The sequence below is a fragment of the Theobroma cacao genome, chromosome 9 (genome assembly GCF_053813885.1).
Source record: "Theobroma cacao isolate CCN51 chromosome 9, ASM5381388v1, whole genome shotgun sequence".
NCBI classification, from domain to species: domain Eukaryota; kingdom Viridiplantae; phylum Streptophyta; class Magnoliopsida; order Malvales; family Malvaceae; genus Theobroma; species Theobroma cacao.
The window spans coordinates 31,118,307-31,145,632 of record NC_142647.1 but is presented as its reverse complement, the minus strand read 5'-3'; the positions used below and the strand labels follow the sequence as shown (position 1 = coordinate 31,145,632).

At 32.6% G+C, this 27,326-nt stretch overlaps 1 protein-coding gene and 1 long non-coding RNA gene across 4 annotated transcripts; one reads left to right on the top strand and one right to left on the bottom strand.

The window, feature by feature from the left end:
* Positions 1–346: 346 nt before the first annotated feature.
* On the top strand, positions 347–2,099 carry LOC148760842 (uncharacterized). The gene is made up of 3 exons (XR_016028208.1): positions 347–463; positions 1,101–1,180; positions 2,049–2,099. It is a non-coding gene; the product is annotated as an uncharacterized LOC148760842 (long non-coding RNA).
* Positions 2,100–14,434: 12,335 nt separating this feature from the next.
* Positions 14,435–26,953, bottom strand: LOC18589167 (CemA-like proton extrusion protein-like protein). 3 transcript variants are annotated; one of them, XM_007014027.3, is made up of 7 exons: positions 26,183–26,953; positions 25,465–25,550; positions 24,872–25,045; positions 22,629–22,743; positions 16,193–16,290; positions 15,555–15,690; positions 14,435–14,895 (listed from the first exon to the last, which is right to left on the bottom strand). In XM_007014027.3, exons 1-7 carry the CDS (start codon positions 26,801–26,803, stop codon positions 14,827–14,829), a joined length of 1,299 nt encoding a protein of 432 aa, XP_007014089.3. In that variant the 5' UTR covers positions 26,804–26,953; the 3' UTR covers positions 14,435–14,826. The 3 variants fall into 3 exon arrangements, with proteins under 3 accessions (XP_007014089.3, XP_088666383.1, XP_017983387.2); XM_088810257.1 differs by having other exon boundaries at positions 14,435–14,719; XM_018127898.2 differs by having other exon boundaries at positions 14,435–14,630.
* Between the last annotated feature and the right edge of the window lie 373 nt (positions 26,954–27,326).

Sequence of the window (27,326 nt, the reverse complement as noted above, 5' to 3'; positions counted from 1 at the left end):
ACCTGGGGACAAAATGAAAATTTTAGAAAAGCTTTTTTTGACCCCATTTGACTTATTGCAGTATAATTTGACTTATTGGAGTAAGATTTGAGGTTTAGAAGTGAAAAATTTTAATTTCGGTATAATTTGGAGTAAAAGAGTAAAATGGTAATTTTTCACCATCAGGACATTTTTCCAGCACATGGTGTTCCTTTATCCTCATTTTGACCATTGACTAATTGTGTGGTGGAGATAAAAAGGATTAAAATTTTAAAATTTTAAAAATGGACCAATAAGAAAATGCCATGTGTCATACCTTTATTATTTTATTTTTTCTTTAGAAAAAGGCATAAAATCAGCCCATTTTCTTCATATGGCTGGCCAAGCAAGGAAGAGAGAGAAAGAGAGGAAGAACAAAGGGAAAAACAAGAAAACCTAGGTGGAAATTCAAAGAAAAAGTGAAGAAATCAAGGAAACAAGCTAGGTAAGTTAGAATTTCTTTTGTTCTCCTTGATACCTAGCTTACCCACGCTTTTGTTCTTGATTTGCATGATTGAATATTGAGTTATTATGATGAATTCAATTCTGAAAAATGGGTTAGGAGAGAGAAAATTGTTAGATTAATTTGATTTTAAGTTATGTTAGTGTTTTAAGTTAGTTTAGCATATTTAGGAACAAAACAACAAGAAAAGAATTTATTTTTCTCCCACAACCATTAATGGCCAAATTTACCATGTGTTGAGTGAGGATGAATTTGATTTTCATTCTAGGAGAATTGGTTAAGAAATGATGAATTATGAGCCTAGAAAAATAATGAGAATTTTCGGAGCAAAAATACGAATTTTTACCCACTAGGGGTATTTTCGTAATTTGCTACCGAGACTGATAAATTGAATCTCATTCACAGTCACTAAGGTAATTTAAGTATAATTGGAGTGTAGAAAGTGAGAAGCATTGATTTGGAGTTAAATTAGAGATAATAGGCCGAATTAGGTCAGCACCGCATTTAAGCGGTAGTCTGATAAGTTGTATATCATATCATGCATATATACCGAGCCTGAATTGATTTTATAATGGTCAAGCATTGATGTGATGAATTATGTATTGTACATTGTGGATAGGTGGTGAGCAAAGTACACTGGTAAAAGTACAGAAATTGTGCTTGGAGACTGGGATTAGGAGTACATCGACTCCTAGAACAGTGAGTGAACTTATTATCGTCTTAATTATCTAGAGTAGTTTTATACAATTGTGTGATTTTATGAAAAATGGGTTTAAATGGTAAATTGCTATGTTTTAAGAGAAATTGTGATTTTATAAAATGATTTTATAAATTTTTTGAAAAATAGAATTCTGGTTTTGAAATAGAGTAATTGGAGACTGCTTGCTTGTGTTGCAAATTTATGGTTTTGAATTGAATGGCTTATGACAATAAATGAGCATAAATGGCTAAACTAATTTTGGTGTTAGAATTATTTATACTATGTATTCAACCTTGAGAGGCTAGGTTGTGATAAATTGCCATGTCATATTAGAATGAATTTTATTGATTGGTGGATTATATATCAATTATTTACTGCAGAGGGCGTTCCGTGGACCAGCCTATTAAAGGGGCACGGTAAACTCCAGTATATTCTTACCTCGAACGGAGAGGCGCGTAGGGTATCTCCTGGGGTAAAGCTTAGGATTCACTCCACGCCAAACCACCACGTGAAAAGGAACTCAGCCAACGCCAAGAAACGGCTGTATTTTTCTCAAACTAAAATATATTTTTAGTGTATACAAAAATTTTAACAGCCTTGGCAGACTCGGTTGGATACCCTGCGCAAGGTATCACCGAGTATGAGTTTTGGCACGAGCCAAAGTTTTAAGAAATTCATAAGCCAAGTTGATTACTCGATTTTTATGAATTGATTTTATTTGGTTGAAATGAGTTGAAAGGTAATGAAATTACAGTATGATGATTTATTTTAAATGTCTCCATTTACTCGACTTTAGATAGTTTAGATGGTATCTGTTTACTCACTGGGATTTTATAATCTCACCACCCTCATTTCCTCACATTTCAGGCTCGGGGAATTCCATAGTTAGCTGACTTTGACAAGGACCTTCATTTGGACTCGAATAGGTAAAAGTTGTAGGTTTCCAGCTTTCGATACATTTTGGTTAGATGTGGGCCCACGTGTCACTGTAAAAGAAATTTTATGCTTTGGCTATTTGCTTTATAGTATATATGAATATAATTAACTTTTACGCTATAAGAATTATGTACCGATAGTTTTATGAAAATTATTTTACAAGAAAATAGTTTATTTTATTGAATATTTTTATTATATTCAAATGGTCAAATTTTCACTTCAAATGAACGTTTTAGATACTTAATTTGTTTATAAATCATTAAATATATATTTTCTACTTACCTACTACATTTTTAGCAAGTTTTGAGATTTTCAAAAAAAAATGAAATGACGAAAATGTCCCCGTGAGCTAGAAAACAAAATGTTATGTTCTGATTTGGAAATGATTTGTAATCCCTTGAATTTTGATATTTGATAACTATTGCTCACCAGGGATGTGCGAAAGCTGAAACGAGAGCCTTGCGAGGTTTGGATCGGCATTCAGGGTGAAAAATGTCTGTGAGGCCTCGCGACGGTTGTCAAGGGCCCGATGGGGAGTTTCGGGTCGTGACAATTTAGATTGGTATCAGAGCATGGTTTAAAGATCAAAGATTTTGGTTTTAAAGCTTTGAATTTTAAAGTTTTTGATTTTAAGGTTGTTTTAAGAAATCTACACTGACACTGCGTGGCCCCAAGTCCAATTAAGTTAAGATAAGTTAAGTTAAGTTAAGTTAGGTTAGATTGAATAGAATGTATGCATCTACATATAGAAATCTACCTACTTTTGAGATGCATAAATAATTAAACAATTACTATTTGATTGCATATAGGTTTTGAGGTGCACTGGTGACATACACATCATGTCTAGAAGAGGTGGTAGTCTCGATACCTCTCATAGTGCTAGCGAGGGATCTCTAGATTCTACGGCTAGAAGCAAATGGCACCTTGATTTAGGTGATTCGGAAGGTAGTCCATCCCGAATTCCTAATAACAGAATTTCTCTGAACGTAACAGAATGGGTCCATAATAAGGAAAGCTTTGAGAGTAGCCAGAATTTTGAAAGTGAGAGTGGCTCCAATATTCTGAAAACTGATATAGATTTCCTTTTGAAACAATCCGAAGAGTACCATAGAGAACATACGAGGAAGGCAATTGCAATGGGAGATATTCATCTTAGGAAGGGGGTGAACGTTGTACGCCATTTTCCTCCTGGATGTGGAAGAAATGCTGCACCGGTGAGTGCCGAGGAAATTAGGAGAAGACAACAAGCCTGGATTGAAAAACAAAGAAAAAAATCTCAGGAGGAGGAAAACCCGGAAGAGGATCTTTAGGAGGACTCGGAGTAGAATCTTTCAATAAGATCAGATTAAGATGATGATCCCAAGGACATGTAATATTTTCATAGGATTTTACACTACCTTAACTCTAAGTAGATGTTGTGTAAAAGAGATAATAATGATCTGTACAAAGAAGGAAAAATAGTTTGGCTTTTAAAAGTATATGACTATAATGTATTATAAAATGGCTGTTTAAGTAACTGAAGGTATATGGGAATCTTTAGTATGATAGGGATAAATTGGTAATATAATTATTGAGGAAGGTTATAGAAGGAAGCAATAAGGTTATAAATGACATTCGGAATGGATAATGTGATTACGTTAATGATTGTAATTTAAGCATGAAGGGGATTATTCAGTGATGTTATGACACTATGAGGCAATAGTTGGTCCAAATATAACCCAATGAAGTTAAATTATGGAATATGGGGAATATAAAATTTTGATTCAGTAAGGATTGCGAGAATAAAGTGAGGAGAAAGTTGGGCTGTTTTCGTAGTTAATTATACCGAAAGTCAATAAAATTATTGGAGTATAAGACAAAGAAGATAATTGGATAGGGATGACAATAAATTTGAGGAAAGTTGTAGATAGTAAGCAACTTATGTGTGGAGTGGTATATGTATCATGAATTTATTACACTATATGGAAAGGATGTTTTGAGGTGGAATTTTATGAATGTTGATAAAAGTCAAAAGATGACATGAGATGAAAGTATTAATCTGGCTTAGTGTGTATGACAAGAAAATAGAAGGTACCTACACTTATGGAACTCATGATATATATCTAGAAGGGAAACCACTGGTTGAGAATGATTGATGTGGTGACTTTGAATGCAGACAAATAGTTTTGATGAGAAAATTTCCAATAGCTACAGTACTTTAGCATTGACTGTTCAACGCTGTAATGCTTCGAATACCTCACGCCTATGTACTTTAGCATTGACTGTTCAACGCTATACTGCTCCGAATACCTCGTGCACATGATACATGAGTAAGATGGGAGTGACACGATAATGAGCTTACAAATTGAATTTTGGTTATTAGTCATTGTGTTTTACTATTTGGGAGTTTTAAATATTCTGGAGAATGTTTACCCAAATGAATTGAAAAACTTCTTTATTGCCTTGTATATAGGCATATAATTAAAAGAAAAATTGAAAGATTCTTGAGATGACTATATTGAGATGGGATACCAAATAATGAAAGTGTGAAGGAAGAATTACGAGACTGGTATAGGAAATCAGTTTATATAGAATATCATTACGAGAATTTGTAATATCTGTTTTGATACAGTAAAATGACAAGAGTTAGGAACAACATGAGGCTAATTGTGTGTTACCGTAGAAACCTATGAAGATAAGTTAGGGATTGAATGGATGAGTACGTATTTATATACCTTTAAGATTAAGTGTTTTAGGAATACATAAACATCTTTGAGAAGAGATTCTAATCATACACAGCAAGTATGAAACGTAAAATTTTTAAAACTTGCTGAGAAGCCTAACGGCTAAATCACAAGTTAAGAGATCACATGCTGTGAGACATAAGTTTAAGATAGATATTCCCAAGGAAATACTCAAGAGAAGTTTTGCTCTGGATCTCGTTAAAGTAAGCACTAAGTTATGTGATTATAAAAAGGAAGCTGTAAGCTGAGAGTGATATTGGTATTAATATTGAAAAATACTTGAGGAGAATCTAGTTTTAAGTTTTATAATTTCAAGTACAATTTATAAATTGGTTAAGGAAGAATGATGTTATGTTCATATGAAGGAGTGGAACAAAGGATGATAGAAGTTAACCCTGAAAATGAAGTCAGATAATGAAACTTTCCTAATATATATTACGAAAATTGGAATTCGAAAATGCTTGAGGTATACATGATTCAAATGAGTTTGAGTCTTAAGTGACAAATCAATATCGTAATGCAAGAAATATACAAGGTAATGTAGAGGTATGAAGGATAATCAAGGAAAAAGGATGACTCTTAGGAATTGTGGTATTGCATGAGATGAAATGATCAAGTTAAGATAAATCTTTGAGGCATCAATAGGATTATAAAGCATACACGCATAATAGATTATAATTCAATGGAGATGACATTGTGATGCAATGATATATAGTATAAGGAAACTCAAACATATGGTTGGAAAAGATATGAATGATATGAAGTTGTAAGCAAGCATAATAAGAAGGTTGACATGCACTATAAGAATCGATATATTGAAACTAGGATTTGAATACGGATGAATAAAGGGGGAATGTAGACCAAGGCATGTGAACACATGGATTCCTATACATAAAGAGAGAGGTTGACATTTGAAAATGCATGTATATATGTATATATGAAATTGATAATTTTACTAACTAAAGTGAAGAATGGTTCTCAGTAATTAGGAGATTTTGAAATAATGTCCAGAGAAGTCAGTGAGCTAAAGTGTTAACGGACATGCAATGAACGATTAAAGTTATGAGTGACTTTGAAGGTAAAACTTGGATTGTTTAAGTTCTTAATGGAACTCTATTAAAGGAAGGATATGGACCAGTATAAGATGAATGAATTAAGGTTGAGAAATTTGGTACGGAGCAAATTAATAAAATGATGATTAAATATACATAAGTAAGTATGATATGTGATCGAAATCAGTATAATTAAGATGAAGTTATGGTTCAAATTTAATAATGGTGATAAAGGCATGCTTAGTGTCTCGATATAAGAGATCATGGTTGTGAAAAGTATTACTGATCCGGTTTCAAAGGATGATAATTGCCATAAATAAAGCATTTAATTGAACTGAAGGTGAACGAGGTAAATAAATTGAATGTCCCCATAGAAGGAACAAGGAGTAGGATCATAGAAGGAGATTGATAATGCAACATCGACGGGAATTCGGGGACGAATTCTATTCAAGTGGGGGAGATTGAAATACCCCATACTTTGATATGGTGATAAATAAAGTTGATCGAATGCAAATTGAGATCAATTAAAATGTTTAGAAGTGATAAAAGACGAAAGGAGTAGTTTATGATAAAATATTTCGAGAGTGAGAAAATAACAATAAAATAATAATAATTTTATCGGAGGAGAATTTGTGAGATAAAAGGCGATTTGGAAGTCAAGTGAAGCATAATAAGGTATTTTGGGTACCAAGGAGACAAGGTAAAATTTTTAGAATAAAATAATATTTTATTAATGAAATAATATTAAAATATTAATATTTAGCCTGATGTCGAAATCAGTCATGAAGAAGGATCATATGGTTGATCCAAGTGGGGGAGAAGATGACAAGCCCGACTCTATAAAATATTTGTCATGACATACATGTGATGGACAGCATGTTTGCATGCTAAGAGAGTCTTGAAAAATTTACAAAAGTCGGTATTGTACCTAGACGTACAACGAAGTTGATTTAAGCCTCAAACTAGATCAAATAGAGAATTCACGATGAAATTAAGAATTTTAAAGACCCATAATGGTTTAATATGGTGATTCGGAGTTCGAGGATCAATTTGGAGTCAAACCGAAATTTTCGCTAACTAGGGGCAAAATGGTCATTTGCCACCTGGAGACAAAATGGGAATTTTAGAAAAGATTTTTTTGGCCCTATTTGACTTATTGGAGTATAATTTGACTTATTGGAGCAAGATTTGAGGTTTAGAAGTGAAAAATTTTAATTTCGGTATAATTTGGAGTAAAAGGGTAAAATGGTAATTTTGCCACCTCAAGGGCAAAATTGTAATTTTCCACCACCAGGACATTTTTCCAGCACATGGTCTTCCTTATCCTCATTTTGACCATTGACTAATTGTGTGGTGGAGATAAAAAGGATTAAAATTTTAAAATTTTAAAAATGAACCAATAAGAAAATGCCATGTGTCATACCTTTATTATTTTATTTTTTCTTTAGAAAAAGGCATAAAATCAGCCCATTTTCTTCATATGGCCGGCCAAGCAAGGAAGAGAGAGAAAGAGAGGAAGAACAAAGGAAAAAACAAGAAAACCTAGGTGGAAATTCAAAGAAAAAGTGAAGAAATCAAGGAAACAAGCTAGGTAAGTTAGAATTTCTTTAGTTCTCCTTGATACCTAGCTTACCCATGCTTTTGTTCTTGATTTGCATGGTTGAATATTGAGTTATTATGATGGATTCAATTCTGAAAAATGGGTTAGGAGAGAGAAAATTGTTAGATTAATTTGATTTTAAGTTATGTTAGTGTTTTAAGTTAGTTTAGCATATTTAGGAACAAAACAATAAGAAAAGAATTTATTTTTCTCCCACAACCATTAATGGCTGAATTTACCATGTGTTGAGTGAGGATGAATTTGATTTTCATTCTAGGAGAATTGGTTAAGAAATGATAAATTATGAGCCTAGAAAAATAATGAGAATTTTTGGAGCAAAAATACAAATTTTTACCCATTAGGGGTATTTTCGTAATTTGCTATCGGGACTGATAAATTGAATCTCATTCACAGTCACTAAGGTAATTTAAGTATAATTGGAGTGTAGAAAGTGAGAAGAATTGATTTGGAGTTAAATTAGAGATAATAGGCCGAATTAGGTCAGCACCGCATTTAAGCGGTAGTCTGATAAGTTGTATATCATATCATGCATATATACCGAGCCTGAATTGATTTTATAATGGTCAAGCATTGATGTGATGAATTATGTATTGTACATTGTGGATAGGTGGTGAGCAAAGTACATTGGTAAAAGTACAAAAATTGTGCTTGGAGACTGGGATTAGGAGTACATCGACTCCTAGAACAGTGAGTGAACTTATTATCGTCTTAATTATCTAGAGTAGTTTTATACAATTGTGTGATTTTATGAAAAATGGGTTTAAATGGTAAATTGCTATGTTTTAAGAGAAATTGTGAATTTATAAAACGATTTTATAAATTTTCTGAAAAATTGAATACTGATTTTGAAATAGAGTAATTGGAGACTGCCTGCTTGTGTTGCAAATTTATGGTTTTGAATTGAATGGCTTATGACAATAAATGAGCATGAATGGCTAAACTAATTTTGGTGTTAGAATTATTTATACTGTGTATTTAGCCTTGAGAGGCTAGGTTGCGATAAATTGTCATATCATGCTAGAATGAATTTTATTGATTGGTGGATTATATATTAATTATTCACTGCAGAGGGGGTTCTATGGACCAGCTTATTAGAGGGGCACGGTAAACTCTAGTATATTCTTACCTTGAACGGAGAGGCGCGTAGGGTATCTCCTGGGGTAAAGCTTAGGGTTCACTTCACGCCAAACCACCACATGAAGGGGAACTCAGCCAACGTCAAAGAACGGCTGTATTTTTCTCAAACTAAAAATATATTTTAAGTGTATACAAAAATTTTAACAGCCTTGGTGGACTCGGTTGGATGCCCCGTGCAAGGCATCCCTGAGTATGAGTTTTGGCACGAGCCAAAGTTTTAAGAAATTCATAAGCCAAGTTGATTACTCGATTTTTATGAATTGATTTTATTTGGTTGAAATGAGTTGAAAGGTAATGAAATTACAGTATGATGATTTATTTTAAATGTCTCCATTTACTCGACTTTAGATAGTTTAGATGGTATCTGCTTACTCACTGGGATTTTATAATCTCACCACCCTCATTTCCTCACATTTCAGGCTCGGGGAATTCCATAGTTAGCTGACTTTGACAAGAACCTTCATTTGGACTCGAATTGGTAAAAGCTGTAGGTTTTCAGCTTCCGATGCATTTTGGTTAGATGTGCGTCCATGTGTCACTGTAAAAGAAAATTTATGCTGTGGTTATTTGCTTTATAGTATATATGAATATAATTAACTTTTACGCTATAAGAATTATGTACCGATAGTTTTATGAAAATTATTTTACAAGAAAATAGTTTATTTTATTGAATATTTTTATTATATTCAAATGGTCAAATTTTCACTTCAAATGAACGTTTTAGATACTTAATTTGTTTTTAAATCATTAAATATATATTTTCTACTTACCTACTACATTTTTAGCAAGTTTTTGAGATTTTTAAAAAAAAATGAAATGACGAAAATGCCCCCGTGAACCAGAAAACAAAATGTTATGTTTTGATTTGGAAATGATTTGTAATCCCTTGAATTTTGATATTTGATAACTATTGCTCACCGGGGAAGTGCGAAAGCTGATACGAGAGCCTTGCGGGGTTTTGATCGGCATTCAGGGTGAAAAATGTCTGTCGAGGCCTCGCGGCAGTTGTCACGGGCCCGAGGGGGAGTTCCGGGTCGTTACATATTAACCATGAAATCACTCCACCATAGATTCATGGTTGCACTATTGGATTAACTATAATTACAAGAAATAATTCAATATTTGATATTAATTATTAGTTGTCCAATTGCAAGCCTTATATTATGAACCTTCATAACCATCCAATGACAAAAGGTGAAATTATCGTTTTACCCTTTATGTCAATTTTGTCCCCTAGTCTCAAATTTCATCCAATTAGTGATTCAATACTCTAGATCTAATCTTTTGAGTATCCAGATGTGATGAGTAGCTAATTCATCAATCCACTGGGCCTAGATTAATCACCAATCTTCTTGAAATCACTAAAAGTGATGTTAATGCTATGAACTCCATTATCTGGATATATGTTCCCAGATGTTCATCTCAATTATAATCCCAAAATACGGAGTCTAGATCAACTCTTTATGATGATCATGCTCATGATAAATCAAAGATTATAAAGAGATTAAACACGAGTCCACTATCCTTCAGGATTTCGGTTCTACTATAAGCAAATGCATAAGTGCAAGATCAAGATTTAGGTAACGGTAAAACTTAAATTTGATTCTCACATGATTCCAATTCATGTTATAGTGTCATTTCTCGAAGTCAACCATTTCGATGATTTGAGACTCATCATTCCCTTGAAATGAATCACATTCGTTTCGTTGGAAGTAATCTGGACACTACAGCCTTAACATAATAAAGTGACCAGCTTTATTATATGGCTGTGAACAATTTTTAGATTCAATTAAAATACATGTCTCTTATGTATGACTTTTCATACAAATGTATTTTAATATCTCAATAGAATCTTGGTACCTTAATAACTAGATAATAAATGCTTACTAAAACAAACTCTTCGTCTTATTATCAAAATGTACTTTCATTACAAATAAATTTAATGAATTTAAGCATGAGAATATACTTGCTTTCCAGGGCACCATATTCTTAAAATTCCTAACATTAAGTATATGAGTGCTTATGATTCCTATTCATTAAAGTTTGATTTAAAGATTAAAAGAAAATCTAGATGCACTCATTAAGGGGGAGTTTTGAATATCTTTTTTAATGATGGCAAAAAAAAGGGAGAGAAGGAAAACTAAGTTAAATTGAGTGTGATAGGTTTTTATGTTTAATTTATGTGTGTGATACTTAGTTATGATTTTATTGAATATTATGTGCTAGTTATTATGGCTATTCAATATATCTTGCTTAGCTACTATGGGCATTGTATATCTTGCTTAGCTATTATGGATATCATAAATAGTTTATTGCAAATCTTTAAAGAAAACTAGATGCATTGACTAAGGGGGAGCAACTCATTATACATAAAGATTTGAAGCATTTATATTGAACATAGACATTGCACTATTAATATAGGAGTGTTTTGTCATCATAAAAAATAAGAGATAGAAAATGTTGACTCTATATGTTTTTTATGATAGCAAAATATTCTCATTCATTGATGATTAATTATATTGTTTAAGTGTGCAGGAGAAAGCTTAAATTCATTAATATATTTAGTATATGAAAGTAAGTCAAGATGCTTTTGCAGTTGCAAAATGGGTTAATTGGTTAAATAAGCAAAGAAGAAAGAGCTTTAATGAAGACAAACTAGTCCTAACTGGTTAACACAAGATTTAATCAGTTAAGCGGGTGCTGGATACAAACAGAAGCCTCTTAGTTGGATACTGAAGGGTGTTAGTTAGCTAAAATTCAAATTAGAAGTTGGCGGGCTCAAGAGGATTGAGAGACAGAGAAGACTTAGTCGACCAAGAAGTAAGTTAGTCGACTAAAAGCCTACTGCCAGAAATCTGGACTTCAAGATAGAAACAACTTAATCGACTAAGAAGGAAGTTAGTTGACTAAGAGCTCACTGCCAAAAACTGGGTTCAGAAGATAGAGACAACTTAGTCGACTAATAGCGCAGTTAGTTGACTAAGATCATTCTGTCAGAAAATTTGAATTGAATACTAGAAGACAAAATAACGACTAGAAACGGCTAGTTTCTGTCTCTAATGGCCAGAATTGATTTTGCAAGTATTTAAAGCCTTTCCAATAGTCAAAAAGAGGAGAGAGAAGTTATCCAAAGTGATTTTGAGCTTAGAAGACCAAAAACCTTCTCTTTACACTTGTATTTCACTCTCATCCTTTGAAAAAGTGTTTGAGCTTAGCTTTGTACATCTTAGATCAGTTAGGTGATCAATTGTACTTCATATTTTCTTTATTTCTTGATTACTTAGAGTGTGCAAGGCACTCTAAGGGATTTATTCAAGCTTGGATTGCTTGATTGAGTGTATAGGTTCTAACTTAGCCTTGAAAAGTTAGTTGTTGGGTTTTGGTTGATCTTGTGAAAAACCATTGTTGTAGGTTGTGGTTGAGCCTTTGAAAAACCACTTTGGGTTTTGGTTGAGCCCGTGAAAAACCATTGTGAAAGGTTGTGGTTGAGCCTTTGAAAAACAACTTTAGGTTTTGGTTGATCCTGGTAAAAACCGTTGTGAAAGGTTTTAGCTAAGCCTGGTAAAAGCCATTGTAAAGCTTGGTGAAAGCTTGATAATTTCACCGTTCTTAGTGGATTGTTTGGAAAATCCTTAGTTGAACAATCAAGGTAGCAGATGTAGGTCTTGGACTGAACCACTATAAATAGCTGTGTGTTTGTCTGTTCTGTTTTCAATTTTTATTCATCTTTAAGTTCTTTCTTTTATTGTGCATGTCTCCAATTAGAGGTCAATTTTTGAAAGAGTCAAAAACTGTTATTCATCCCCCCTCTAGCACATTTATTTCGGACCAACAGATATAACCATAATCGACCCCATAAAGCTTATAGTCAACCCTAAGGCAATAAGCATGTGAAATCCAAGCTTTTATGAAGCCATAGTCGACTTTGAGAAAGGTAGTCGACTACCCAAGGCCAGATGATGGCTGTTGCACACAAGTTTCAAAAGATAAACAGCTAGTTTCTTGCTAGAATTATTTCCAATGGCTCTAAATTTTTTCCAAGCATAAAAAGGACTTCTCCAACACATTTTAAATGTTGGAAGAGTGGAGAAAAAAATCAAATACTCAAGCATCAAATCGTATGAAGAAAAAGAGAAGAAAGAAAGAAAAACCAAGCTAAAGCAAGAAAAACACATTCCTCCACTTAGCTTTTAAGCTCTCCTTGAGCTGCAAATTCTTTGTACTTTTATTCCTATTCTTTACACATATCTTTGTACATATCATACTATTCCAACATTGTACTCACCTAGCAAAATCTATTTCTTAAAGGCGAACCTTGCTATTAATTGTATCCATCATTGTAAAGGTTTTAGCTTAACCTTAAAAAGCTATTTTTGGGTTGTGCTTGCTCTCGTTAAAAGCCATTTGTGAGTTGTGCTTAATCCTAGTAAAAGGCATTTATATGAGTTGTGCTTGCACTTGTGAAAAGGCATTTATAAGAGTTTAATGCTTAATCCCATTAAAAAACACATTTCTTTCAGTGGATTTTAAATTCCTTTGTGAGCCAAAAAAAGTGGATGTAGGCATTTGAAAAAATTGAACCACTATAAAATTCTTTTGTCATCATTTTTACTTTTGCTTTGGTATGTTGCCTTGTGCTCCGACATACACTCTACACACATTGGCTTGGTTATTTACTAAACTTTTTCAACCATCATCACTTGCATTTCCCTTATTTGATTTCACTTGAAAAATGTTTTAAGCATTTCAAAATTGATCATTTACTTGCATTTAATTTAGTAGTTTTGTTAAAAATTAACTTATTCATCAGAACCCTCACTGAAACCTCTTCCTCAAGCTTTGAAAACAATTTTTTTGATCTAGGATTGACTAGCATTCCTTTATAGTTCGAGTAAAACATCACTCTCATATTTTGAAAGCCAACCACCAGTTTACAATTGACTATAAAAGTGCTATAGTCAACTGTAGTTTCTTGTTGTTACCTATTCATTGAGCTTACATATCTAACAAAATTTATTCAAGAAAAAAATATCATTTAATTACATTATTTACGTATTTTTTACTTATGAATCTTTTGTAAACTTTTATCATTATTCAATAAAAAAATCTACTTAACATTTAATTTTGACATAATGCTTTAGAAAGTTATTGAATTACTCAAAAAAATTCAAATAAATTATTATTATTTTTATTACAATCAATCAAATCCTTGCATTTTTATTTTAAATTAAATACACTTTTATAATTAACAATTCATTATCTGTAATTGTCAAAAAACACTGACATAAAAAGTGAAATATTATGTGATTGTATCATCATACCATTCCATCATCCACTAAACAGGTCCACGTATCACGTTAACATCACGTAACATAAAGTTATATATAACATTGTAATTAATAAAAATTAATGAACCATTCTTAATAAGAACTTATTTAATCCAAAATAAAAATATAAATATTTAATTAAAAACAGTAAAAAAAATAAAAACTTATTCGAGTCTTCATGAATAGTTTAATGACTTTTTAGGGTAATGTCCATTTAATTTTCAATAATACACCAAGCAAAATTTATATAATAAATTCAGTACTTTTTTATATTAAAAATTGAAAACTAAAAATTCAGTACCTACTTTCTCAATGTTAAATTTTCTTCAGTGTATTAGAGTAACACGTTTTACTTTCACAACAAATTTCTGTTTAAAGAAAAACAAAATGCAGAATTATAAATTGGTACTTGAAGAAACAAATGCACACTTTGTAGAAGAAGCAATCAAGAACCATCTTGTGAGGGAATGTCATGGATCTGTCATACCACCAATCATGCGAACCAAAACCGTTATTCACAAATACTTTTGTAGCTAGCTCTGAATTCAGGCACTTGAATGTTGAAACTAGTTACTTGATCTTTCAGGTCACTAAGTCATCGTATATGATAAAAACGTGACATATCAAGTACCTGAACCACTGTAAGCTCCTATCTTCACAAGAAATTTGAAGCTTCATTTAGAAAAACCTTTCATCTGATGTTTCCCCATTTAATTCATACTTACAAAATTCCAGCACAACTCTACAAGAAAGATAAATGCAACCACCAAAAAACATGTATAACAACTGCACATGTTATTTTGTTTAATATTCTCACAAATGATGAAAGAACCCCAAAAAAAAAAATCTCTAGTGGCGTTTCATTTCCTGGAATATATTTGCAACTCTTGGGGATAATCTAGGGAGAAACTTGAACAACTGCACCCAAAATATGATTACAGGGAAAATTAATAACACAAACAGATCTTCAATCATACAAGAGCCTGTGTTCATGCTTATGATAATCCATTTTATCTTCAAGTGAAAAGAAAACAAAGATAAGAAGGGAAACAAAGAAACCATTCTGACCAGAATTACAATTGTAAACTACAAACTATAATTATAATCTTGCTTTCTTATCCACCATAAACATTCTTTCTTTAATATACCGCTTAAGATCACCAAAATACGAACATATGAAGGCCAACCAAGCATTGTTTTCTTCAGATTACTTGTACCATTCATAGTTTGATCATTTGAATTAATCCTCTTTTGATCTAAGAAAGCTAAATTGAATTCAGCAAGCAGCAATAGTAAGAAGCTAGATTCTTAACACCATTTATCATAAGTGTGAATCTTGACCTACGAAAAGACTACATGTCCAGAACAAGCTCGCCATTTTCTCGTACTTCAGCTTTTATGAACTTTTTAAAGTGTTTATAGGCCAAAAGAGGTCACTGTATGGTGAAGTGGCATAAATTAATAAGGTCACTGATAAGGAGCCCAAAGTAATACATTTCCGTGTCTTCTTAAGGTTTTGTAGCCATCATTCATTATAACAATAATATAAATGCAAAGATTTTGTTTGTAAAACATACCCAAAGCTTCACACATGCATCAGCAACAACTGGAATCAGACAGACAAAAACGGTTATAGCAGACTGATCAACTTGCAGTCCATAATGCTCAACAATTATCTCTAACAAAGTCTGCCAACCAGATTCAGAATGATACCTGCAGATATGCCAGTCATAAGTTATAGTATAGAAATTAAGAAGTGCCACACACCCCTGTTCTATAATTATGTTTCTTTAGTATAGGACGGCAAGTTTGGACTCAAGAATCCTACTTGGCAATATCTGCAGTTCTATATAAAAATTAAGACAGAGTGGAAAATTTTTTAAAAAGAAATTATAATTAATACCACACATTCAAGGAATTTTACCAATTGATAGAGACCAGAAGTAAAGATCAACTCATTTTCCAATTTTAATCAATATTTCAAGGAGGCATGAGTTTACATTCTTTTGATTAAGATTTAACCATTGTTTATCTAATAAGACCTGAAGTTATATAAAAAATATATACTCAGATCCAATCTCAAATCGGAAAAAAGTAGAATTTTATTATCTCTCATCATAAGCTACTTCTATTTAATTGTTTAAAACATTCAACATTAACTAAGTACAATAAACAATAATTAAGTACACCTTAAGCAATGATAGAAGCACATTACCCTAAAAAAATGTCTGTAATCAGTATAATGAGAAATGCCTTTCCAGTATCTGAAATATTACTTATTATTTTATAACCTGCAAATTTCATCAAAGCTACCTACAGGAAGTGGTGAGAAAAATTAGAAAGAAATAGGTGCCTGGTAAAAGTACAAAACATTTGGATGCATACAGAAAGTTAAGGTAAAATTTGTAATACATCCTTCTGCAAGAACAATAATCTGGATAGACATAACATTCAGCAACACAAATAATATTTATTTAACTAAGCCACTATAAAACCTAAGAATAGTATTTCTAATAAACTGAATTATTCATCTCTCATTTTCGGCCTACATAGAAGGTTGAATTTTATAATTTTTCAAGACTTTAGTGCATGCTTATACGTTTCTTGAGCTAGAAGCTAAGAAGCTTGCTTAACAACAATCCGTTGGCGAGTATAAGGTTATTATTTATCCACAACAAATCTGATAAAACATAGTCTTTTTAACTATTTACCTGCAATAGATCCTATAAAACATAGTCTATTTGTTAAAACAGGAAAAAAGTAAAATCTCACACAGTGTTTGCCACATACTAGACTTTAATAGCTTTTCAAAAAAAAAAAAATACTAGACTTTAATGAGCAGTAATGATGCAGGACATTCTTTGCTAGAATGTCTATTCTAAGCATAAATCTACAAAGTAAGATTTAATCTAATTTGTAGACTTATTTGATTGGTTTATTTTATTGGACAATATATTTGTGGGCTTATTTTATTGGCAGTTAGGTGGCTTTCTTTTCCATGGCTTACTACATAGGTTTTATGAAGCTTTGTATGTGTGTTTGTGTCTCTGTGTTTTCTTAACTTGGAAGTTAGGTTTTGGTTATTGGTACTTTTTATGTTTAGATTTTGAATTGAGAAAACTTAACATTTGAGTTTATGCAGTTGAAATACTTTGGTTATTAATGAGTGTTAACTTTTTGCAACCTAGTGCGTTTTCCATCAGATTTATAGTATCTACGCAAGCATACCAGTTTGTTCTGCTAAAGTCAATGCTATTAGGGAGAGGCCTGAACCTACCACTTCTGAGGCTTGTAGTTTTCATGGCTTCGCTACTTTCTATTGGCAGTTTTAGGACATTTAGCATTATCACAAATCCTATTACTAAGTGTCCTAAGTAAGGTGAATTGCAGTGGACCCCTGTGGCTGCTACTGCTTTTTTAGATATTAAAAAGAGACCGATTAAGGCCCCTGTATAATCGCATCTGGATTTTCTGATGTCTTGGAAGTAGCATGTGATGCTTCTGGGATAGCCATAGGCAGGGCCTTAAGTCAAGGAGGTCATCCTATAGCCTTCTTTAGTGAGAAACTGACAACCTAGGCAGAGGTACTCAACGTATGAAAAAGAACTTTATGTTGTTGCCCAGTCTCTTTGTTACTGGAGTTTCTATTCACTGCCCATTAAGTTTGTGTTGATCATTTAGCTTTGAAGCTTCTTCAGTCACAAAAGCACCTCAATCCTAACTGTCCGGAAGCGTAGAGTTTGTAATTGAATATACTTTTGTTCTTCAAACATCAAAGTTGTTGATGGACTAAGTAATAGGAATACTTTTAAGCCTGCTATACTGCCTTCTAGTAATCTTGCTGGAACTCCACTGCACAGGTACCATTGTTTCCACCTAAAAAAGGAGGAGATTCCAGCTGTCTTAAATGAGGAGACTGTAGTTTCTACTAATGGTTGTCTACAATGATATCTAGTTCAATGGAAAGGTCGCCAATCTCAAATGCTTCCTGGATTACTGCTAATGAGTTTTGCAAATCAGATTCTAAGCTCATTGAATGGCATTGGCAGTCTAACTCTCAGGAGTTGAGTTCTTTTCAACCGGGGATGGAAGACAATCTTGCAAGTTTTTGGAAGAATGCCTATTCTTGGCATAATTTTAGCAAATATAATTAATCTATTTTGTGGGCTTATTTGTTTTTTTTTTTATTGGACGTCATTTGGTATTTAGGTGGCTTTATTTTCCATGGGTTTAAGATAACACTTAGGCTCATATATGTAGGTTTTATTAAACTTGGAAGTTAGATTTTGGTTATTGCTATTTTGACATTGAGAATTTGAATTAAGAAAGCTTCAAATTTGAGTTTATGCAATTGAGATTTTCAGATTACTAATGAGTGTTATTATTCTGAATTATCTGTTCTCTGTTAGGCAAAGGTCAAGCCATAATGAGGGATACAAATTCCTTTACAAACTATTGCACTTAGTAAAAAACGAGAAATTTTCTTTTTTCAGTCTATTTCAATAGATAAATAGAAGAGAAATCAGCTTTCTAACATACAACATTTAAAAGAGAGCTGAGGGACAAAATAGGGAAAGTGATAAAAATCACCTTGTTTCAAACTGATGTTGTTTGGATTAAGTAACTTTTAATATATACCAAACATACATTTGTGTATACAAAAAACTAGAAAATTGATTTTGACAATCAAGACATCTCTAGTTCATGCTAAATTCTTTTGGGCACATGGAACATATTCAAACATAAGATATAACAGAAAATAGTTTTCAATTCAACCCAATTAGAAATATAAAATATTCTATAATGTCAAACCAGCATATCAAAACCACCTATATCAAATATCCAAATCCATGCTTCTTAACAATTCTAGCATTATTTTTAATCATGGCAGCTTACAGATCTTATTAAGCTTATCACAGCATGTAATGAGCTATTTTATCTGCTAGTTATTTGTTAGCTACTGCAACATCTTAAACAAACTACAGCCAAGATATAAGTATTCTTCATGTTCATTTCATAAATTAAGGCACATACATTATATTACATAGTCACTTAACCACACAAACTTCTCTTAAATAATAGAACTGATCTAAAACTTGTTATTATTACTTCGTAACTTTTTCTAAATTCAATAGTTAATTGATCCAACCATTGGATTGAATAACTTACTCAAGCAGATATTGCATGCCAAATTTCAAGTCCAAATATCTTGAAATATTTCAAAGATAGCCACTGACTTGAAATTTGCCATTCATGATAACCATAAATAGAACAGTAAATCTAATAGTTGAATAAAGGAAATAAAATGGTAGAAAGAATTATTGAATCGTTTAACAGCAACAAAATTGATTAATAATCCACAAATTGCATCAATAGAGAAAAAAATGCTTGATAAACATTAATAAACTCCTTGCACAAGTTACTTTCATTTAGTTCTCTCTGTGTAAGTATGTGTGTGCACATGCGCATGTGCACAAGCTAGAAAGCAAAGAATATAAGTACATTATATTTCCAAAGTAAGATTTTTTTTTCGCAGCCTCGAATTTTTGCATACAAAAATAAAGGAGACATACAAAACCATGCCATTATAGAGATATCAAATTGATGAGCTGCACAATGGAATATGGAAAACAATGATAAAAAAAAACATTAAGAAATAAGGCTAATGTTTCGAAAATAACTTTGTATTTACACAAGGTCAACCATGAAAGCTACTTAACTTTTTTAAGAGCTTTGATAAAGAGATCTCACAGAAAATGATTTTTACTAAAGTAGAAAAAGCTTAAGATAAGTGTACTTATAGCATGTTAGGATGGTGGGAATGGCTATCCAGATCTATCCCAGAGGGAGAGCCTTTTCCAAAGATTGGTTCAATTTTTAATGGGGAATAGCTATCCAGTCCAACTTGGAATAGCTACACCCATCACCCCAGCCATTATTAACCCCTAGGGAATAGATAGCACTATTTGTTTAACAGTTTATCCCTTGAGTATTTAATGAAATTGAGATCTTGTCCTTTAGACCAAAGGAAATTTTTGGCCAGCAACTATTCATTTACCAATGTCACCATTGCCACCAATCAAATTTGGCAACTTAAACCACCAAACGTGCTGTCAACAAATGGATATGGCTCATCCACGATAGCAAGCTAGAGAGGAAATTGAAAAATTAGAAAGGAAAAAGACAAGAAGAAACGAAGGAAAGAAAGGTAAATGGATAAAGCAGAATAGGGGAAAAATAAAAGAATCGAGGAAGAAAAAAATAAGAGGAAGAGATGAAAGAAAATAAAAAGAGAAAAAAGGTTGGGACTCTTTTATTAAACGGTAAGATGGCACTTTTATATTTATTTTCATTATATTCCTTGAAATTATTCTAATGAAACAAACATGTTGATGATAATCATAGTCTAATCCATTTCGACGAACTAAACCATAAAATACATATTCGATCCATCTTCCAACACTACTACATTCCCATAAAATAACTATTCCATTCCCATTTTATTCATTTCACAAACCTAAGGTGGCCATAGAGAAATCCTTGGAAATTTCTTGGGAAAGAAAGAAGCTCTTATTGCTGTATAACCAAATCATGGAGGACATGCATGATGAGGCAATTACTTGTGCAAGGACTCATGGAAGAATGATAGACTACTTTCCATTAGCAATATGTTTACACCAAGGATCAGTTCTGAGTCCTTTTTTTTTTTTTCCCCAAGTCATTGATGAATTTACCAAGCATATTAAATATATTTCATCTTAGTGTAGACTTTTTCCTGCTAATATAGCACCAACACATGAAAACAGGAGAACTGTAGGATTCAAAGCTATAGCAAAAAACTTTCCTAATTATGGGTTTTCCACCCAATTGTTCTAAAACAAAGTATTTGGAATGCAAATTTAGTGCAATAGCAGAAGAGAGAAATGCAAATAAAGACAAGCTAAAACGCTGAGCAATTTCAATAACTTGCCACAATTATCTTCAGGGATGGATAGAGATGTCACTCATAGGATAAAAACTGGGATATATGAATTGGAATAGTGTTTCAAGAGTCTTGTGTGATCATAAACTTCCACTAAAACTTACAATGCATTTGGGTTAAGGGGAGAGAGGGGAAAAGAAAGGATGGGAAGGAGGGAAACATATACTTTTGCTTATGTGGAACTTGCAATAAAAGGAAAAGAACAGATACCGAACTCCCCTCCATTTCCCCTCAAATGCCAATTTTTCCAATTCCCCCACATTGAGGAGAAAGGAACGGAAAGGAAAAGATTAAACATATTTAAATATTTTATATTGTGATGCCTGTTATGCCCTTATGGTCTCAATCAAATTACAAACGTATATAAAACCTTTGTAAACTTTAACGTCAAAACCTAGTTGTGGCATCCGGATTGCTCTTGTTCAGTTGCTTGCAACAACTATTTGGCTTTCACACTTGATTCCTACAACTACTGCTAAGTATTTTGTCTTGTTAGATTTTCCCTTGCTTTGGTTGAAATCCTTTTCATTTTTCTGATCATTGTTCTTGCGGTCTTAAATGTTTTATATTTGGCTCATGAGTATGGAAGCCTTACCCTCAACCGTAGGGGGTTTGCATGCAAAAGAGGGATAAAGACAGTTTTTGTGGAACCTGATGCATTGGTGGAGTTTCATGCCCAATTATCTTTTAATGAATTACACACACACACAGAGACATGTATGTATGTATGTATGTATGTTGTGGTAATTCCAATCTTTATTTGATGTAAAATAATTACATTGTCCACTCCTTAAGCAAACAAAGGATTTTGATAATCCCTTCTCTTCCTTTCTCTTCTTCATTTTTAGCTATACTATAAAGGAAAGTATGTATCCTATCCTTTCCTTCAAATATCCCTTCCTTACCTTACTTTCCTTCCTTAATCAACTTGAATCAAACTTCCTGAGCATAAGATCTTTAAACATGCATAGTGGCACAATATGATCCATATAGCCACTACCACCTGGTGGAAGGAAGGATTAATTTGTTGTTGCTGCTTTTGTAGTTATTGTAGTTATAATATCAGTTTTTATGCTAATCTATGACTTATATGTTCGCAATGTTCCATCCATACAATGTCATAAACATAAGTCAACAAAAATAATATGTATTTAGAAAAAAGTATCCTACCAGAAAGAGAGAGAGAGAGAGAGAGAGAGAGAGAAAAGAAACAATAATTGTAAGGAAAACACAGACTTCCAGTCGCATTGAAAAAATATTTTTCATATTGGATTTTCATGTGACATAATTTAGCTCAATTTGGCTAAACTTCAGACAATTTTTTTTATTGAAAAAAACAAAAAAAGGAAACTTTGTCAATCTTTGTTCCACTTACTTCTCTACAAGCAGGCAATACGTCAGCTTTCAAAAAGCCATGATTGGTGTAGGGTTAGCTACTTATAATATAAAAATCTAAAGGGAAACATTATTTTCACATAAAAATAGGGAATAATTACTTGGGAAAACAAATGAAATCCTACGTCTATTTGACATAAAATAAAGAATCCTTATGTTGATTGTTAGATCACGTTGACAATAGTCTGACAATATTTGTAAAATATCAAAACAGAAATAAGAAAAGGTCAAATGTGGGAATCCCATTATAGAGAGGCTGTAAAGGGGTACTTACCTTACTTTGATTGAGGTGTAAGAGAAGGAACAGTGAAATGCCGAATACCATATCTGACCATATGTTGGCAAATGCTTTACGATTCTCTAATCTGAACTCTTCTCGTAACTCTAACCTGTTGAAGCATTTAATTAAAAGGACAGCAAAATTTCGCTTTGATAAAATAGGGTAGTAGGGAATTATTTGCAGGAAAATTCTCAATTTACAATGCATACTTGACAATATTGTGCTTGATTAGACAAATTATAATGCATCAGTATAGCTTTCATATGTAAGATCAAAAGTGCATTTTCAGTTAATATCAGTCTGTTGGAAAGCCTTTACTCTGATGGATTGAAAGCCTCAAAAGTTCACATTGTATTAGGTGGGCATAACCTAATTTATGTATTTATAGTGTTTTTTTCCTACAAAAATGGTGAATTAGTTGAAAATTAATTTCTAGGGAATTTTCCTGGCTAGGAATGTGTGAAATTTTGAAATCAATTAACACTAACAAAAGAGTTCTCAGCATTATAATATGATGGACATATATTATTATCTTTATATGTGCATGTTATAATTTTCTTTTGAAAGATGCATGCTGTAATAGCATACAAGTTATGTGTTCAACTTCATTTCTTTATTTATTTTACAGTCCTTATTCTTTGTTCACCTCTTATATTACTTCCTAGAAACCCAAAAGAATTTATGACCTTTAATTTGAGAAAAATTACATGTTTATCCTTTATATTCTCCCAATTTAGGTCATCCAAATATCACTTTTAACTTAACAATTTCTTGACCAGATGAACCAAACAATGAATTTTACAATTTTATTGGCAAAATTCCATAAGGACTTCTTCAATTGTGGGGTTTTAAAATGACGCATTTTGGATTATGCAATTCATAATTCAATATTATTACCAGAAACCTTAGCAAAGTGCAATAGTAGACTAATTGTTTCTTTCATCTATCAGTATAAAGACTTTTATTTAGGTTCCTACTAATAATCACTTGACTAGCATATTAGTTCTTGTAAACTTGATGGGTAGTGATTACAAAGTATATACTTGTAATCAAATGCAAATATTCTAGGTTCGTCACAAAGGTAGAATTAATAGCCTATGCAAAACCTTTTTACAAGGATTGATAAGATTTTATTTAGTTAGTTTTTGGTTCTTCCAATCCTGGTCTTTTGATCTAAACACCCTAATTAGTGTTCCAACTTTAAGTTCTATTCCACATTTGTTACTTTCTGTAACATTTTCTGCATCATTTTGATCCTAAGTTTCTATGATTTATACTACAACCCAGTCATTGACTATAGAGTATTTACTTCAAAAAGCATTAACGTTACCAAATTAGACATTTGCTATCACATTTATTTATCAGAATATTGATTGATGTGAATTGATAGTGCCTTTGTACAGCAATTGATTTTATCACAGCTCTGGTCATTGGCTATAGAATATAGTATTCAGTTCAAAAGGCAATGAGGCTAACAAAAAGATGTTTCTATTACATTTATATATCAGAAAATTAATTGGATGCATTCCAACAATGTCATGACTGAAAGGGCATTTCATTCATCCAATCAGCCAATCTTTCATAATATTCCCTGCATTCAATTCCATTCTTTATATTAGATTCGTGAGGATTTTAAGTCAACCTTGCACCTTTTCCACCAGTTTTACATTAAAATTTTGCCAGTAATCAAATAACAAACAGAGAAGAGAAAGAAGGGAAAAAGAAAATTAAAAGAAGTATCTCAGCCTCATTGATCTGTAGGCTTTCTATTTTAAGATAATTGCAGGCAAGCAAATTGCAGGCATACTCATGTAGATTGAAATGACAACTAACTAATGCATAAGATAACAAGCCTATAAATGACAGAATATCAAGTATTAATTCGTTAACAAGCAAAAGAAAAAATTTCGGCCTCCAATGGAAAGGAACTCCTAAACTAGTATTATCAAACGAGCGGTGAATTACATGGTGAGATCTACTACCTAACATAGTGATGAAAGAAGAGCAATTTAAATGTTTCACAGCTATAAGTGGTCAGAGTTTCTAGGGTATTGGATGACAGTATGCATTCTTTAACACATTCAATTGTTTTTAGGTTTATATACAATGAACAATTTTCATCATTAATTTAATGTTTTAAAATTAAGCTAGAGAGAGAGAGAGAGAGAGCGAGAGAGAGAGAGAGAGCACAAAGAATTTGAGCTTAACAAAGGAGCATAAGTCAATGTGAATCTTACGCTTTATGCCGCAATTCCCACCAAAGTTCTTCATCAGAAAGAGGCGGAGATTTACCTATCTCCACCTCAAAACGGAATCTTGCTTTTTCAACCTTAAGTTGCTTAACCATTTCAAGCTTTTGACTTCTTCTGACATCAAGCATCTCTGCTGCCAGTGGCACAGTCTTCACATATCTAATCATGACAAAGCCTCTCATTTATTGTTTTGACCATTGCATAAAAGTATTTAACAATAAAATTCACTTTATAATTATTAAAACAAGGTATTAGCCAAATAAATTACCAAAACAGGATCATCTTTAAAATTCAGATTTTGTGATTATATAGATTTTTTATTTGCATCTAGAATCTGAAATTGTCTTCACTTAAACAAGGACCTTGCTCCTTCCTTCACTTAGAACGATGTAAAATAGATAGATAACTAAAGCCATTCCCAAGTTTAAGAGGAAGGATAGCCATGGATATACTGTTTCAAGGGGAAAAAGACTAGAATGGAAACACAGGCTTTAGTCATAATAATAAAATTTCCCATTCTTTTCTAGCATCATTTGAATGAAAATATTAACCATGTAAACTGGTACCAGAGTTTATACCTGTCCAAAAATGGCATAAGAACATAGTCATGAACCACAAAATCTAAGGCACAGGGTATAAGTACCAGTGCTGCCACAAACTTGGCCTGTCACAAAAAGGTATGAACAGCTTAGGCCATGGTCACATAAGTACTTAAGACTTAACTATAAGCAAGATCACCAAAGAACTTCATTGTAAGCAAATACAATTAAGAAATTGATTACAAGTTGGTATAACGGCCAAATCTATAACAAAAACTTCAGGATAAATGGAGTAGAAGTAGTTTTCTCCAGTGAATAAGGCCCACCAGTAGCCAAGAGAACGTTGGTTAATAAACTAAAATAATATAGTCATAGAGGCAGATAAACCTTGAAAACAACAAAATTAAAAAAAAAAAAAAAAGCTAATGCACAATCAAGATGAAACACATCAAATGTCAAAAGTCAGACTACACTAAATTATGTTTGGTAGGAAGGAAAATGAAGGAAGAAGAATAGTGCTTTTTTCCTTCTTTTCCTTGGTTTAAATCTAATGCTGTCAAAAGTGAAACGTAAACATATTTTGTTCTTAAATTAATCATTTTATTTACAATTTTACTCCTACCTTGTTCCTTTCTCTCTATATTTTATCCTTCATACCAAACACAAACACAAGAAGCATAACAACTTTTCCTATCTCCTTTCACCACATTAGATAATGATGAATCAGCGAAAGTAACTAATTCAAATAGTGGCTCACCGAATTCAAGGAGGCATACCGAAAAACACGGTCCTCGTACAAGATATCCTCATCTTCCCTCCCAAGAACCAAATCCCTGACAGACTTAACCAAGCCGTTTCCTTTATCCTTCCCCCAATAATCCCCAAGACCATCATCATCACGGCCATCATCATCCCAATCTTTTGCAGCACTATGTTTATCATCATCCCCAACCACAATCCAGTCCTCCCACCTTCTGCTCTCCTCATTCCTCACATCCTCTTGTGCTTCCCTCAACTCTATTATGGCCTCAGCCCTCCTCTTCCATGCCTCAAATTTGTCTCCCTCTAACAACTCCTCCGACTCTGAAAACTCCTCCTTGCCTTCCTCCAGCATGTCGTCGTCCTTGAGACCTAGCCAATTCCCGTCATCGTCGAAAAAGAACCTTTGCCACCAGCTTCTTTTCCTTTTCCTTTTCTTAGAATAATTACTATTGTCGTTTGCAGCATTTGCGACGAACCCAGAAAATCTTTTCCCTTTGCAACTGAGATGAAAGATAAAACTCGATGGGTTACGCCAAGATACACAGAGTGAGGAGGCTTGGGGTAGGTATTGGTTGATCAACTTTAAATGGTCGCACAACACCATTGAAGTGCTCATTAAATAGCATTTGTAAAACCCCGCATCTTAAAACCTCTCATAAAACCCATCAAAAGGCGTTATCATATATTTGAAGGGTGTTTTCAGACTGAAATGTGAAAAAGGACAGAGTAGCTTGATAGGCGGTGAGGATAACCGTTTCGGACTATCTTCCGGATAGACATAATTATATAATATATATATATATATATCACTATATTATCTATTAATTGAATATAGAAAGGTTATGTCTTTTGAAATTACATCAAATTTAATGGATATATTATACATCTTACAGTTTGAGAAAAATAGGATAGCAATTTTTCATTTTCTGTCAAATAATCACACTAAAAAAAGCACTATAACAAATCTGCAAAAAAAAAATCTAAACTATAAGATTGTGTTTAGTGCCTTATAATGCAATAACATTATAGTATTTGATATATTAAAGAAAATATTGATTAAAATACTAGGAGGATAATATTATAGCATTTGGTTTATAAGTATTTTACTAAGAATATTATGTTATTTTCAAAATTACCTC

Coding starts and splice junctions, on each gene's coding strand:
- LOC18589167 (XM_007014027.3), bottom strand. CDS start 26,803: ATGAGCACTTCAATGGTGTTGTGCGACCATTTAAAGTTGATCAACCAA. Junction 16,291..22,628: donor TACACCTCAATCAAAGTAAG/GTAAGTACCCCT, acceptor CACTTCCTGTAG/GTAGCTTTGATGAAATTTGC. Junction 15,691..16,192: donor ATTACAGACATTTTTTTAGG/GTAATGTGCTTC, acceptor GCATATCTGCAG/GTATCATTCTGAATCTGGTT.